This window comes from Anabrus simplex, chromosome 5, assembly GCF_040414725.1.
Source record: "Anabrus simplex isolate iqAnaSimp1 chromosome 5, ASM4041472v1, whole genome shotgun sequence".
NCBI classification, from domain to species: domain Eukaryota; kingdom Metazoa; phylum Arthropoda; class Insecta; order Orthoptera; family Tettigoniidae; genus Anabrus; species Anabrus simplex.
In genome coordinates, this window is record NC_090269.1 from 9435631 (window position 1) to 9452876 (window position 17246).

General features: G+C 40.2%; 2 protein-coding genes across 5 annotated transcripts in view; one reads left to right on the top strand and one right to left on the bottom strand.

Annotated features, from left to right (window-relative positions):
• Window positions 1–9952, bottom strand: part of ThrRS (threonine--tRNA ligase) — a 250000-nt gene extending 240048 nt beyond the window's left edge. The window contains exon 1 of one of the 4 annotated variants that reach the window (XM_067146758.2): window positions 9829–9952. In XM_067146758.2, coding sequence (XP_067002859.2) covers window positions 9829–9882 — 54 coding nt within the window. In that variant the 5' untranslated portion in view covers window positions 9883–9952. Of the gene's footprint in view, window positions 1–9708 lie in introns of all 4 variants that reach the window. The other 3 variants (XM_067146755.2, XM_067146757.2, XM_067146756.2) reach the window with 3 other exon arrangements.
• A 393-nt stretch (window positions 9953–10345) lies between these two features.
• The window catches only part of LOC136874267 (small ribosomal subunit protein mS27), an 80327-nt gene continuing 73426 nt past the window's right edge, over window positions 10346–17246 (top strand). Inside the window, exon 1 of the mRNA XM_067147890.2 lies at window positions 10346–10702. Within this exon, the coding sequence (XP_067003991.2) occupies window positions 10633–10702 (70 nt within the window). The 5' untranslated portion in view covers window positions 10346–10632. The remainder of the gene's footprint in view (window positions 10703–17246) is intronic.

The window sequence follows — 17246 nt, forward strand, 5'->3', positions numbered from 1 at the left end:
GATGTGAAGGTGAGCGTATGGTGCACTATTAGTGCCCGACAAATTACTGGTCAGATATTTTTCAGGATACAATTACTTCCGACCATTATATTCACAACATTCTCAAACCACAATTTGCTGAACAGACTGAAGAAGTAAGAAAGGAATGGCTATTTCCATCAGGATGGTGCAGCAACCCATATGGCGTGTAGCTATAGGTGACAGTTGCAGAAGTGTTCAATGATGATCAGATCAGTAAGGGTCTATGATCCCCCCCTCGTTTGCCTGATTTAAGCACATCTGAGTTTTATCTATGGGGAACTTTCGAAGGAAAAGTTTATAGGAATAATTCTGAACTACAGAAGAATTAAAAATTGAAATAAGGAACACTGTGTTTCATCAATTTTCATGAATTGCAAAGTGTTTTGAAATCTCATAAGATGTGAAGCTTACATTTGCAGTTCAAGGAGATAACTTTCAACATCATCTGTAAATACTGGTGAGTTCAGTTTCATTTGCTAGTTTGTTTGCTTTATTTATTTATTTATTTATTTGTGCTGAGCATGTATATAGCTGGTGAGTTCAGTTTAGTTTGGTTTCTGTAGGGGTAATCATGCCATTTCTTTGAGACAGCTATGTCTACTCGCCGCTGCGGGCACTGCACTTGGTGTTGCCGTTTTTCTACGCTACTATACCTCAGTCCTCCGCTATGAAGTCTTAAATTATACTCCCTGTAGTTTGTCTTTTGTATTCAAAGTCTAGGCTATGAATTGCAGTACAGTTCCAGTTTAAGGGCACTTAAAAACAAAGGATCCATGTCAATGTATTTAATGGCACATAAATGGACAACTTTTCAGCACTGATGTCACTTAAAACTGATAGTAGCGAAAGATGTAAAATTCATAGAACTATAATGCATACAGTTATTAGGTAGCACGCGCACAATTTTTTTTTTTTTGTTGCAATTATATTTACAAGTCTTAGGTCTACTTCACACTAGGTGACAGGAATCGGCTACATAGCTCAGCTACCTTCCCGGCCTAGTGCAAGTTTTCATCATGCATTCTCAGGCAGTGGAGTGTCTCTTGCTGCTCTTGTTTTTGTGGAAAGGAAAGAAGGAAAGAAAGCGTCCTAGGTTTCATTCACATCCTGTTTGGAAAAAGGACCGCTCTATAAACTAATGGACGATTTATGTGATGATGGTACCATATTTATTACATTTCACTCTATTATTAGAGTTAACTATATTTATTCCAACTAAGCAACTCCCACCAAACTGCAACGTTTCAGATTGTTCTAACATTCTAGGACATCTATGCGTGTTAACGCTTTTCTCTGACGACTACTGAGAAGACGGTACTATACAGATATTCGTACACACAGGCGCATTTTGAAAATTATTGGCTGATTCACTTCAACCCTCATTTTTAAAAGTAAAATCAAGAACACTCGCAACAATATGCCTTAAATATTGTTCTCTACAGCTTAATTAACAACAAAAAATTGCCTGTTTGCCCTTCTATTGGCAAGATTGCCATTATCACCTTTCTTTCTTAATCTGTTTACCCTCCAAGGTTAGTTTCTCCCTCGGATTCAAAGAGGGATCCTACCTCTACCGCCTTAACGGCAGTGTCCTGAAGTGTGTGACTCTGGGTCAGGGGATACAACTAGGAGGAGGACCAGTACCTCATCAAGGTGGCCTCACCTACTGTGCTGATGATGCTTGTTTAAAAGGGCCTAACATCTAGGTCTTCGGCCCCTAATGGTACGAAATGAGACGAAATGCAATTACAATTTAAAAGTCCAAAATTCATCCACAGACTAGAATTTAAAACATGATGATGAAGAATGAAAGGATAATACATACATACATTATCATTATAGACTGTTATGCCTTTCAGCGTTCAGTCTACAAGCCTCTGAGAATTTACTAAACGTCGCCACAATCCTCGATTTGCAACTAGTGCTGTGGCCTCATTTAGTTCTATACCTCTTATCTTTAAGTCGTTAGAAACCGAGTCTAATCATCGTCGTCTTGGTCTCCCTCTATTTCTCTTACCCTCCATAGCAGAGTCCATTATTCTCCTAGGTAACCTATACTCCTCCATTCGCCTCACATAACCCCACCACTGAAGCCGGTTTATGCGTACAGCTTCATCCATCGAGTTCATTCCTAAATTAGCCTTTATATCCTCATTCAGAGTACCCTCCTGCCATTGTTCCCACCTGTTTGTACCAACAATCATTCTTGCTACTTTCATGTCTGTTACTTCTAACTTATGAATAAGATATCCTGAGTCCACCCAGCTTTCGCTCCCATAAAGCAAAGTTGGTCTGAAAACAGACCGATGTAAAGATAGTTTCGTCTGGAAACTGCCTTCCTTCTTACAGAATACTGCTGATCGCAACTGCGAGCTCACTGCATTAGCTTTACGACACCTTAATTCAATCTCACTTACTATATTACCATCCTGGGAGAACACACAACCTAAATACTTGAAATTATCGACCTGTTCTAGCTTTGTATCACCAATCTGACATTCAATTCTGTTGAATTTCTTATCTACTGACATCAATTTAGTCTTCGAGAGGCTAATTTTCATACCATACTCATTGCACCTATTTTCAAGTTCCAAGATATTAGACTGCAGGCTTTCGGCACAAACTGCCATTAAGACCAAGTCGTCAACATAGGCCAAACTGCTTACTACATTTCCACCTAACTGAATCCCTCCCTGCCATTTTATACCTTTCAGCAGATGATCCATGTAAACTACGAACAGCAAAGGTGAAAGATTACAGCCTTGTCTAACTCCTGAAAGTACCCTGAACCAAGAACTCATTCTACCATCAATTCTCACTGAAGCCCAATTGTCAACATAAATGCCCTTGATTGATTTTAATAATCTACCTTTAATTCCATAGTCCCCCAAGTATGGCGAACATCTTTTCCCTCGGTACCCTGTCATATGCTTTCTCTAGATCTACGAAACAAACACAACTTCCTATTCTTCTCGTAGCATTTTTCAATTACCTGGCGCATACTGAAAATCTGATCCTGACAGCCTCTCTGTGGTCTGAAACCTTACTGGTTATCATCCAACTTCCTCTCAACGACTGATCGCACCCTCCCTTCCAAGATGCCAGTGAATACTTTGCCTGGTATACTAATCAATGAGATACCTCGATAGTTGTTGCAATCCTTCCTGTTCCCTTGCTTATAGATAGGTGCATTTACTGCTTTTGTCCAATCTGAAGGTACCTTACCAACACTGCACGCTAATTTTACTACTCTATGAAGCCATTTCATCCCTGCCTTCCCACTATACTTAACCATTTCAGGTTTAATTTCATCTATACCTGCTGCCTTATGACAATGGAGTTTATTTACTATCCTTTCCACTTCCTCAAACATAATTTCACCAACATCATTTTCCTCCTCCCCATGAGCTTGGCTGTTTGCAACACCACCAGGATGATTTCCTTTTACATTGAGAAGATGATCAAAATATTCCCTCCACCCCTCCAGTGATTCCCTGGGATCTATTATGAGTTCACCTGAATTACTCAAAACACTGTTCATTTCCTTTTTCCCTCCCTTCCTAAGATTCTTTATTACTGTCCAGAAAGGTTTCCCTGCTGCTTGACCTAGCCTTTCCAGGTTATTACCAAAATCTTCCCATGACTTCTTTTTGGATTCAATAACTATTTGTTTCGCTCTGTTTCTTTCATCTACATACAAATCCCTGTCTGCCTCGGCCCTTGTTTGGAGCCATTTCTGATAAGCCTTCTTTTTACGTTTACAGGCTGCTCTCACTTCATCATTCCACCAAGATGTTCGCCTTTTCCCATCTTTACACACAGTTGTTCCTAGGCATTCCCTTTCTGTTTCTACTACAGCATCCCTGTATGCCACCCATTCACTTTCTATATCCTGAACCTGCTTACTGTCAACTGTTCGAAACTTCTCACTAATCATATCCATGTACTTCTGTGTAATTTCCTCGTCCTGGAGATTTTCTACTCTTATTCGTTTGCAGACAGATTTCACTTTCTCTACCCTAGGCCTAGAGATACTTAGTTCACTACAGATCAGATAGTGGTCTGTATCATCGAAAAATCCGCGAAAAACTCGTACATTCCTAACAGATTTCCTGAATTCAAAGTCCGTTAAGATATAGTCTATTATGGATCTGGTACCCCTAGCCTGCCATGTGTAGCGGTGAATAACCTTATGCTTGAAGAATGTATTCGTAACAGCTAAACCCATACTAGCACAGAAGTCCAGCAAACGCCTCCCATTCCCATTAGCTTCCATATCTTCCCCACATTTACCAATCACCCTTTCGTATCCTTCAGTTCTATTCCCAACTCTCGCATTGAAATCACCCATTAGCACTATTCTATCCTTGCTGTTCTCCCTGACCACGATGTCACTCAATGCTTCATAAAACTTGTCAACTTCATCCTCATCTGCACCCTCACATGGTGAATACATGGACACAATTCTTGTCCTAATTCCTCCCACTGACAAATCTACCCACATCATTCGCTCATTTACGTGCCTAACAGAAACTATGTTCCGTGCAATGGTATTCCTGATAAAGAGCCCTACCCCAGACTCTGCCCTTCCCTTTCTAACACCCGTCAAGTACACTTTATAATCTCCTATCTCTTCCTCATTATCTCCCCTTACCCGAATATCACTTACTCCTAGCACATCCAGATGCATCCTCTTTGCTGACTCAGCCAGTTCTACCTTCTTTCTTCCATAAGCCCCATTAATATTGATAGCTCCCCATCGAATTCCATTTCAATCGCCAAGTTGTTTCCAAGGAGTCCCTCGCCTGTCAAATGGGAGTGGGACTCCATTACTCCCATAGGTCCGAGGCTTGCTTAAAGTGTTCTGAGCTCGGTAAATTCATGAAGCAGGATGCTGCCCTACTTGCACATAGTCCAAGTGAGGATCTCTCCTCTAACGGGTTATGGACCACCGGTGAATTGTATAGTCCTAGCCGCCTGAGCACAAGAAAGGCCACGACTCAGAATATTTCCGAGATGCCCACTCCCATTCCATAGCAACTGGTATCCCGACTCTCAGGACCACTTAGTAGGCCACTTAGCCGTTGCCCATGGTTCACGAACTAGGACGTGACTACAGTACCCCACAAACATGAACCATATGAATTTAAAATAATCAGCGGAGCTAACTCACAATACTGAAAGTTAAAAATAATTCCAAAATCGATCCACTGGCTAGAATTCAAAAAGATGACAATGAACAATGATTATGAACTTAAAAGCATCAGTGGATCTGACCTGCAATGCCTCACCTTCCCAGAAACTATATTGAAAAATGAGTATTACTGACCAAGGGACTGCTTACAAAGCACAATTCTGAATCCATGATTCTTGTTGTCCAAGGGGGTCCAAAATCCAGGTCAACGGCTCCTCATAATGGTACTTATCGCCAGTAAAGTAGAACCATGGTATTTCTCAAGTTGCGGTACTAATCAAGAGTAGCGTTTCAGTACTACTCACAAGTATTGTACGTTGCACAGGTAACGCAGACCTATGGTGTTTCTCACATAATGGTGCCACTCGTAGGCAATGCAAACCCATGGTGTTACTCACATAGGTTTACCAATCGTAGGGACTCATACTATCCCGTGGTGTTGCTCACATAGTGGGTACTAATCACAGGCAACGCAGACCCACAGTGCGCTCATATAGTGCTACTAATCACAGACAATGCCCAGACCCATGGTGTTTCTCACATTGGTACTAATCACAGGCAACGTAAGCCCGTGGTGTTCCGCATATAGTGGTACTAATCACGGGTACTGTAAACCCGTAGAGACCCACCCACTACAGCTAATAATCACAAACCTATTGTGTACCTAACTTAGTGGTACTACTCGCAAGTAAAGGTGACCCATGGTTTTCCCCGTGTGATGGTACTAATAACAAGTAGCTGCATGGTTCTAATTCAATCCTCTGTTGGCCACCCCTTTTAGTTGCTTCTTACGACAGGCAGAGAATATCATGGGTGTATTCTTCATCTGCGTCCCCCATCCACAGGGGGTCTGCTATGCTGAACAGGGGCCTAGTGGGGGGATGGGAAGATTGGAAGGGATAGACAAGGAAAAGGGAAGGAAGAGGCCTTGGCTTAAGTTAGACACAATGCCAGCATTTTCCTGGAGAAGTGAAAAACCACGGAAAACCACTTCGAGGATGGCTGAGATGGGAATCGAACCCTCCTCTACTCAGCTAACCTCCCGAGGCTAAGTGGACCCCGTTCCAGCTCTCATACCACATTTCAAATTCCATGGCAGAGCCAAGAATTGAACCCGAGCCTCCGGGGGTGGCAGCTAATCACACTAACCACTACACCACAGAGGCGGACCTCTTCTTGTTCTGCAAGACCTTTTCCCAATCAATTGAAAACTGCACTTTATGTGGATCTGACCCAATTTTACAGAGAATGCATTCACTATTGCATTAATCTGTGATGATTGGTAGGGTGGTGTGTTGTACGTATAGACAAACAAAAGCACCCAGTTGCCAAGGCAGTGCCATTAACCATACGTTCTTAAAATCCCTGACCGAGCAAATGGCCGCACGGTTTGGGACATGTAGCTGTCCTTTTACATTCCGCAGATAGTGGGTTCGAATCCCACTGTTGGCAGTCCTGAAGATGGTTTTCCGCGGTTTCCCATTTTCACATCGGAAAAATAAATAAATTAATACATTAATTAAGGCCACCGTCGCTTCCTTCCCATTCTTGGACCTTTCCTATCCCATCGTCACAGTAAGACGCTGCTGACTAAAGGAAATTTTTTTAAATCTCCAACTCAACCGGGAATCAAACCCAGAATCCTCTGGACCGTCCGGCTCCATGGCTAAATGGTTAGCGTGCTGGCCTTTGGTCACAGGGGTCCCGGGTTCGATTCCCGGCAGGGTCGGGAATTTTAACCTTAATTGGTTAATTTCGCTGGCACGGGGGCTGGGTGTATGTGTCGTCTTCATCATCATTTCATCCTCATCACGACGCGCAGGTCACCTACGGGTGTCAATCAAAAGACCTGCATCTGGCGAGCCGAACATGTCCTCGGACACTCCCGGCACTGAAAGCCATTTCATTTCATTTCCTCTGGACCGAAGGATGCTGTTCTGAGCATACATCCAAACGAGTCGAACGACATCATCTCAGTTATATTGAACATTTAAAAGTGAGGTCACCTGTATTTGTAAAACTTCATTAACAGACCTCGTTTATTTCCTGGGATGTTCTTTCTTCAAAGTCAATGAAGAACTATGATTACCTTAGACCATGCATTTCTCTTTTCAACTTAAATACTATAGCCTACTTGTCACCGTTTTTAGTTCCAGATGGCTGTACGCTATCCAATTTGTATAATTAAATCTTCCGTGTTTATTTGGTCAACTCATTTAGATAGATCATTCAAACTGAATATAATTTATTTAGTAAATAATAAATATTAATGTCATTTCCTTTACGTCCCACTAACTATGCTTTTATGGTTGTTGGAGACGCCAAGGTACTGGAATTTAGTCCCGCAGGAAATCTTTTACGTGCCAGTAAATCTACCAACACGAGGCTGACGTATTTGAGCGCCTTCAAATACCACCGGACTGCGCCAGGATCGAACCTACCACGTTGGAGTCAGAAGGCCAGTGCCTCAACTGTCTGAGCCACTCAGCCCGGCTCTAATTCATTTAGTGTAGTTTTAGTATTCTGAAACTGAAGACATAACGAGAAACACACGACAACGAAGGGTGATGTGAATGGAATGCAACTGGAGGCGAGTAGCCGGGCTGCACAGTTACATATTGTGAAGACCTCAATACAAAACAATGGTTCACCAGAGTTTGGCGACTGGTAGCAGGAGTGAGCTACTGCAAGGTTGGTTGCCAGCTTCTTTCTGTAGCTCGCCTTCTGAGTAGCCCAGTGTGAACAGCTCCATTTAAAACAATGTTTCACAGGCACGGGCGGCTGGTAGCCGATTCCAGTCACCTAGTGTGAAGCGGGCCTTATGACTATGAGAGGACAGGACAGGGATGGAAGCGACCTTGGCCTTAAATAAGGTACAGCCTCAGCATTTGTCTGGTGTGTAAAATGGGAAACCACAGAAAAAGTAAGTAAGTACTGTACATTCAAACTTATCAACATAGGAATCTAGTATATCACAAATATTATTATTATTATTATTATTATTATTATTATTAACATCCACCTGTTCAATATTATTATATATACACGTCATATTCAATACGGAACCAAAATGAGAATAGTTACTTGTAACAATAGGATTCTAGTACCGAAACCAAATTTTAAGGAGCATGTATAGAAGGCAGTGGCAGCCGTTACTTTAGGACAAATATCTAGATTATCAGTTCCTATATTAAAAGAATTAGAATTTAACTGACTATATTACTGGGCAGTGGTTGTCATCGCTCTTGAGTGATCTGCAAGAATATATCTAAGAAGGAAGGGATGGCTTTGAAACTTTCACAATGAAGGCAAAAATATAAAATACCCTCTTCTTGATAAAGAAAAGATGAAATTAATTAATTAATAATTAATTAAGTCGAAATTCTTAAGTCGAAAGTGGAGAATCGAAACTAATAAAAATGGAGGGATTACCATAAGTGACAACAGGAGATACAGAAAACACAACATGTTTTGAACACATTAAATATGTGAATGAGGAAAGGAACTAAAACAATTCAAAAAAATCCAAAGAAGGAAAGACTATTATGATTATGATCATGCTTCAAACTCCTTAAGAACATAAATGATCTGGAGTGGAGCACAGTGGTAGGTAAGGAATGAGTACTGCATCTGCAGGCAGGTATATGATCTGACGATGGCGTTCCCCTTAGGAAGTTGCTCATCATCTAAAAGGATTAAGTACCCAGAGAGAGGCTGCTTTCATTGCAGCTTCAAGGACGAAATAATAGGATTATCAGCACTGAAAATGGGTATATGCTGAGAACTTCTACACCCCAAACAATTGCAGATGTAGCATTTAACTCAACAGTGAAATATGTATACTCAAGAGCCGAATAGCATTCTAAGGAATATTGAACAAGCAGACAGACTCCTGACCGATGAATGTGGTAAGTGATTAACAGAGAGCAAACTTAACAAACAATAATTAAATTTAACAAATATTCTTGCAGTGCACAGCAAAAGCAACTGCTGAAATAAGAAGCTGCATTTCATTTGTACCTACTAATGCAACAACGAAGAGGAACTTCGGGGAGTTTGCCATTAACCTAGCAGGTCTGTTTATTTACACAAAGATACTCAAGTTCATCTACGAGTGACAGCCAAAGTATCACATATGCATCAACTATCAACTATTAGACTATTTGTGACTGGACAATAACACATAAATCCAACCACACCTTTCCAGAAGCAGAAGAAGAGGAACTACTAGAATATATATCAATGTGCTCGAAGACGCAGGAAACATCCTCAAGAATGTGACATTATGAATCTGATAAAACATTTCAGGTTACATCACCTGCCCACTTTACAGCTAACCTCTATGATCACTCACAGATCAATTTGCAAACACAGAACAGAAAAGGTAAATCAGGTAGCATAATATCGCATGCAATACTTCTAATGTTATTCATATACGAGAAGAAATATCATAAGCAACGTGTTACAGGCCACTTCGGCTGTAGCCTACCAACCGTTGCATAATTCCTGTAAAGACTACACCATACTGATCTGGAAAATCGTACAACGCCAACACCAAACATATTTAAGCATATAGCTTGCTGATAAAGTGTTTAAGATGTTATTAATCATGCCTGTTCACTGTTCAAGACGAGATTATCCATGCTATTGACCACGTTGTCCTCCATGGTGCTATTTTACTCGCACCGCCTCCTTGCCACGAAGATCGAAGATTGATCGATATTAATTTCGATTCTGTGCACGATTCTTGCTCATTTCTATACGAATTCTTCTGGATATTTGTCGAATTACAATCCGCATAAAACCACTGCAATTTATCTACAAGCATTAAACAATAAAAAGGAAAACAACAATTTACGATTTCATCGTTATGAAGATTATAGCGATAATCAATGCACTTCATAGACCAAAGAGTATACGATTGGACCCAGGTTGGCCTTGTTCCGTAATCGATTATTCAAGAATGGTGGAGGCGAATATTCTTCGCCATGAGAAATATATCTTCCTTATTTTTTTTTTTTCTTCATTCTTTGCACTGTGGCAACCAAAGAGGATAAAATCAGTGTAACCAATGCTTACTTTATTCCACCAAATTCATAGGTTTCTTGACCTGCGTAAAGCTGATGGTTATAACCAACGAGTTAGAAAGAGTCCTCTTTCTAGCTCGTTGGTTATAACTAATAAATCCAGCGGAAAATGCATCGTTGTATTCGTTAACTTGATTGCAGCTGTTCGTGGATTCCACTGCCATCGGATGCAGATCGAGCAGGCAGTGGTGGGTTCAAACCTAAATCTACTCCTACCTGTAGCAGATTCAAATTTCAAGCCAGTTTCAAGCTGTAAACAGCGAAATAGGAATCAGAGGTTATGAGAGATTTATAAAATAGAAAGGAGGAAAATAACAATAATCGATCACCATGTGGAAAACTATTCCCACAACCTTATTATCGAAAAGAAATTTCTTGACCACAGAAATTTATACACAAGGTAAATTAATAATGCATTTTTCTTCCCTGTACTGTAAGTGAATTGCAGGAATTGTACATGTTGTTTCTCTTGTTAATAGAGATTCATTCAACTTAAACATTCACAATTATTGAAATGTTACATGAAGGCCGAATGTTAGTTTTGTATACGAAAGGCCCGTCATGATATGGAACAGCCAATGTCCTAAAAAGAAAAAAAAAAAAAAAAAAAAAGAATATGTTGTTTGTTTTGCTCAAAATTATGTTGATATATCAAACCTGTATGTAGAATTCAGCTTTGAGGCGTTGCTTCCACTTACTTGTGCCAGGCTCCTCACTTTCATCTATCCTATCCGACCTCCCTTGGTCAACTCTTGTTCTTTTCCTACCCCGACGCTATTAGGTTAGCGAGGGCTAGGGAGTCTTTCATTTTCACGCCCTTCGTGGCCCTTGTCTTTCTTTGGCAGATACCTTCATATTTCGAAGTGTCGGACCCCTTCCATTTTTCTTTCTGGTTAGTGTTATGTAGAGGATGGTTGCCCAGTTGTACTTCCTCTTAAAACAATAATCACCACCACCTTTGAGGCAGCAGTGTTGCTTAATGTTCTGTGGCTCATAGTGATTTTAATAAATCAGTACCCTTATAGATACATAAACACATTTGTGTAGAAAATTTGGAGCTAATCTTTTAATTACTGGTACGATTACTTTTATGACCATACAAGAATTACATTTATAATTAAGCATGATCACATTGTTTACAAAAATAATTGTATTGAAATTGTTCACATGATACATCTGAATAATCAACCTCAACAGATGGAAGAACTGAGAATAAAACAGTTTCTATATAAATGCTGTGGTCGACATGTGCGCATCCTACTGGGATATAACAGCCTCCCACACTTATTTTGAAGACTAGAATTTGGTGATCATATAAGTAACATAGTCCTTAAGGTACTGCAGTGGATGGCGTTTCCTAACTGTTCGGCGGGCTAGGTTTGGGGTTGGAGGTCCATTTTCTTCTGCCTCAAGTCTTCGATTTCGCATGTCTTCTTCAGCCTCAAGTCCTTGATATCTCCCACAGATTGGTTCATTCATCAAGTCAGTGAAGATGAATGGTTGTTTATAATCAGGATGTTCCTCTTGTTAACTTGGGGCTGGTTTCTGATCAGTGAATGTTTGTCTTCTTTGGAACCTCTGCCCTGAGTATTTGATCAGTATGTCTTTTGAGGCCATAACCATCGTCTAGCTGAATCTGGTAATGTGAATGACCAAACTTTCCGATAACTACTCTATATTTGCATGACATTTTATTCCCTTCATAGAATTTCACTTGGACTCTGTCTCCCACACTTAGATTGCAATGGCCATGAGTCTCCTCTTGATTTCTTCCTGTTTGATTGTTTGAATAACGTCTAGTTTGATCTATAATGGTCTGTTCAGGTACAATTCAGCTGGTGATTTTCCACATTCTAGAGGGGTGGCAGTTCAAGCCCCCGGCGTTGTTTTGACAGAAATTATTGTAGACAACCTCCTATTTCTCAGCATTTAAGGACACCTTTATCCTCCATCCCACGTAGTAGGGAAAATAATTGTAATCCACCAGCGGTAAAAGTTCATATAACCACATTTGAGCTGAAAATTGTAGTGTATATACAGTATATTTAGATAGTACGGTATCTTGCCTGCTATATTCGTGTGTATCTATTAGAGTGTAGTACTAGTAATAATCTGTCTAAGCATTTACCTTTGTTGGTAATCTTTGAGTACAGTAGTTCTTGCAAATTTCATTTCTGTTTGTGCTTAGTAGTGACATGTGGTACCGGTATTGTAATTAGGGTACGTCTGAACGTAGTTTAAAAATTATTGTAGTACACTGTACAGTAGTATATGAGTAATTTCCTATTAGAACTTATTGTGGTTATTTTGTTATTGTAAAATATTTGTGTAGTACTGGTGATATGCTCTATTGGTGGAAAAGAATCTAATTCCCTTCATGGGAACTCAGAATTTCCATTTGGAATTGCTAGGCGGGCATTGGTTCCATTGTGGAGTTTTATCTCCCGTATGCAGTTATCAGGCTGTGCTTCATAAATAAGCTTCTGATAAGTTCTCCTGCATAAACCCCAGCGTCAGTGGGTAAGGTCTGACACATCCCACTCTGAAGAGTCTAGTGTCAGACCTAATACGAAACGCTGGTTAATAGAGCAAACGCCGGAAAAGCCATACATCTGATTTTTGATATGCTCTATTGGTGGAAAAGAATCTAATTCCCTTCACGGGAACTTAGAATTTCCATTTGGAATTGCTAGGCGGGCATTGGTTCCATTGTGGAGTTTTATCTCCCGTATGCAGTTATCAGACTGTGCTTCATAAATAAGCTTCTGATAAGTTCTCCTGCATACACCCCAGCGTCAGTGGGTAAGGTCTGACACATCCCACTCTGAAGAGTCTAGTGTCAGACCTAAGACGAAACGCTGGTTAATAGAGCAAACGCCGGAAAAGCCATACATCTAATTTTTGATCTGATTTTTGTAGTAGAGGTATCCGTTGAAACTCTTACTAAAATTCTGTTGTTGTAATTAGGATAGGCTAAATTGCAGCTTGGAATTGTGTAGTTCTTGTGTATTCCTTTCGGTATTCAGTAATTAATAGCAGTTTTTATCCTCTTAGGGGTTGTAGGATAAAAATAGAGTACGACTAAGTAGTATTGTAGTGTAGTCGTATATTAATTACCTTATTGTCTTGTGATCTTTGAGTACTATCCCAGACAATATATCCCTCTGTTCATTAATTTTTTGCACTTAAGTTACTATATTTTTCCTTTTCTTTTCATTTTTTCCGTAAAGAATGGCTAAGGAGTGCAAGTGTAGGAATTGTGGGTGTGGCGACGCTATGAGGGGTATGAGGGAGGAGTTGGAGAGTTTGAGGGGAGATAATTAGGATTCTCACAGAAGACAGGAAGGAAGATAGGACTCCCTCAAACAATGTACATGTTACAGTAGGTGTACAACAGGGAGGCGAAGGAAAATGGGGAGTTGTAGAAGACAAGTGGTCTAATATTCTAAGGGGAAGGAGATTGCAGGCTAAGGGCTCTATTCAGAACAGGTGTCTGTGCGAAATCGGTATGAGTCACTCCAGGTAGAACAACTGAAGGACAGGGAACTGTTGCTGAGATGTGTGGAAGTAGGAGGAAGGGAAAAGGTAGGAAAGGGAAATGTAGAGTAGAGGATAGGAAAAGACACATCGAACAGGATCATGGGAAGGAGAAAAGGGAGGAGGAAGTAGCTTCTGCAGCTATCAGGAAAGATAGGGCTGACAAGAAGGGGAAAGGATCAAATGAGGTGGGTAGGGTTCAGGCTCTGGTCATGGGGGATTCCATCGTTAGACATGTGGGGAAGGTGTGTGGAGGAAAGGGAACCAGGGTAGAGTGTTATCCAGGAACTAGGTTGAAGCAGATGTTGAGGAAAGTAGAAGAAAGGGAGAAGGGGAAGGAGAAGGTGGTAGTGTTTCATGTTGGTACCAACAACGTAAGGCAAGCTGATATAAGTTCCAACATAGTTGGGGATATGTGGAATATGGTAAATGCAGCATGGGTGAAGTTTAAGGAAGCGGACATTGTTATTAGTGGAATACTGTGTAGGAGGAATACTGACTGGAGGGGTGATTGGGGATTTTAATGAGACTATGGAGTGGGTATGTGGCAAAATGGGAGTGAAATTTCTAGATCCTAATGGGTGGGTAGGAGATTCGGATCTGCACTCAGATTGCCTTCACTTAACCCGCAGTGGTACCCATAAGTTAGGAAATTTGCTTCGAAGGGTAATAGAGAGGTACATTCAGGGAAACAGGGTGGCCTAGGGAGCATTGATAAGGGAACAGGGAACTGGAAATCAAATAGGGAAGACATAAAATTGTTAGTGTTGAACGGTAGAAATATTATAAAGAAAGGAATAGAATTAAGTAATTTAATAGATGTATATTTACCAGATATTGTAATAGGAGTTGATTTATGGCTGAGAAATGATATGAATGCAGAAATTTTCTCACGGAACTGGAGTCTGTATCGTAGAGATAGGATAGGAATGGTGGGAGGGGGAGTATTCATTCTGTTGAAAGAAGAATTTGTAAGCTACGTAAAAGTTAAAGATGACGCACATGAAATTCTAGGTGTGAGGCTCATTTCTAAAGATAGTAGGCAACTTGATGTCTTTGCAGTGTACAGACATGGAAAGGGTAGCCCTGGCACGGATTCAGAATTATTTGATAAGATAATCAGCTATGTGGGAAACGACATGGAAAGAAATGTGATTGTAGCGGGAGATCTGAATTTACCAGATGTCAGTTGGGAAGGAAATGCAAATGACAGGAAGCATGACCAACAAATAGCAAATAAGTTAATATGGGAAGGGCAGCTGATTCAGAAGGTGATGGAACCAACTAGAGGGAAAAATAACCTGGATGTGGTGCTGGTAAAACCAGATGAGCTCTATAGAGAAACTGAAGTAATAGATGGTATTAGTGATCATGAAGCTGTTTTTGTCGTAGTTAAAAATAAATGAGATAGAAAGGAAGGTCTTAAGAGTAGGACTGTTAGGCAATACCATATGGCTGATAAAGCAGGCATGAGGCAGTTTCTAAAAAGTAATTATGATCAGTGGAAAACGGTAAATAGAAATGTAAACAGACTCTAGGATGGGTTTAAAGCAATTGTTGAAGAATGTGAAAACAGTTTTGTACCTTTAAAGGTGGTAAGGAATGGTTATTTATTTATTTATTCGTATCAGAACCATACATTTTACATTGCATAATGGTACTTAATGACATACATATCAAATAGTGTCTGCCCAAAATTTTGCCAAACCACGGGCATTAGGTGTTGCAGCCATCAAGTCCTCTATTGTGCATCTTAAAGGACACTTACTACAGTTCATGAAATGGGCTGTGGTTTGGTCTTCACCACATTCGCATTGCCTGGATGTGCCAGGAAAGCCCCACTTTACCATATTGGTTCTTGATCTACCAACCCCAGTGCGAAGCCTGTTCAGCGATTTCCACGTAGACCAATGTTCCTCGTGTCCTGGGGGGAGATGTTCAATTGGTAGCATCCAATCAGCAAGTTGAGGATTTCTAGTTCTCCATAATCTCAACCGTGTGGATTGGGCAGATTCGTTTAAATCTTCGGTTGTATTCAGGAAACTCCTCCTAGGAATGGTAAAGACCCATCTTATTATAATAGAGAAATAAAGAGACTAAGAAAGAGGTGCAGACTGGAAAGAAATAGAGTTAGAAATGGCTGTAGAAGTAAGGAGAAATTGAAGGAACTTACTAGGAAATTAATCTAGCAAAGAAGGCAGCTAAGGATAACATGATGGCAAGCATAATTGGCAGTCATACAAATTTTAGTGAAAAATGGAAGGGTATGTATGGGTATTTTAAGGCAGAAACAGGTTCCAAAAGGACATTGTAGGAATAATTATTGAACAAGGGGATGTATATGTGAGGATCTTCAAAAGGCAGAAGTATTCAGTCAGCAGTATGTAAAGATTGTTGGTTACAAGGATAATGTCCAGATAGAGGAGATTAATGCTAAAGATGTATTAAAATTTACATATGATAACAATGACATTTACAATAAGATACAAAATTTGAAAACTGGAATAGCGGCTGGAATTGATAAGATTTCTGGGGATTTACTAAAGACAACAGGTTGGGATATAGTACCATATCTGAAGTAATCATTTGATTATTGTTTGGTCGAAGGAACTATACCAGATGAATGGAGAGTTGCTATAGTAGCCCCTGTGTATAAAGGAAAGGGTGATAGACATAAAGCTGAAAATTACAGGCCAGTAAGTTTGACATGCATTATATGTAAGCATGGGGAAGGCATTCTTTCTGATAATATTAGACATGTTTGCCAAATTAAAACATGGTTCGATAGAAGGCAGTTCGGTTTTAGGAAAGGTTATTCCACTGAAGCTCAACTTGTAGGATTCCAGCAAGATATAGCAGATATTTTGGATTCTGGTGGTCAAATGGCCTGTATCGCGATTGACCTGTCTAAAGCATTTGATAGGGTGGATTATGGGAGACTACTGGCAAAAATGAGTGCAATTGGACTAGACAAGAGTGACTGAATGGGTTGCTATATTTCTCAGAGGACTAGAGTAGGCGAAGCTTTATTTGACCGTGTAATAATTAAGAGGGGAATTCCTCAAGGCAGTATTATCGGACCTTTATGCTTTCTTATATATATAAATGATATGAGTAAAGGAGTGAAATCGGAGGTAATGTTTTAGCAGATGATGTTATTCTGTATAGAGTAATAAATAATTTACAAGATTCTGAGCAACTGCAACGTGACCTCGATAATGTTGTGAGATGGACAGCGGGCAATGGTATGTTGAAAAACGGGGTTAAAAGTCAGGTTGTGAGTTTCACAAATAGAAAAAGTCCTCTCAGTTTTAATTACTGCATTGATGGGGTGAAAGTTCCTGTTGGGGTTCATTGAAAGTATCTGCTGTAGGTGTTAATATAAGGAAAGACCTTCATTGGGATAA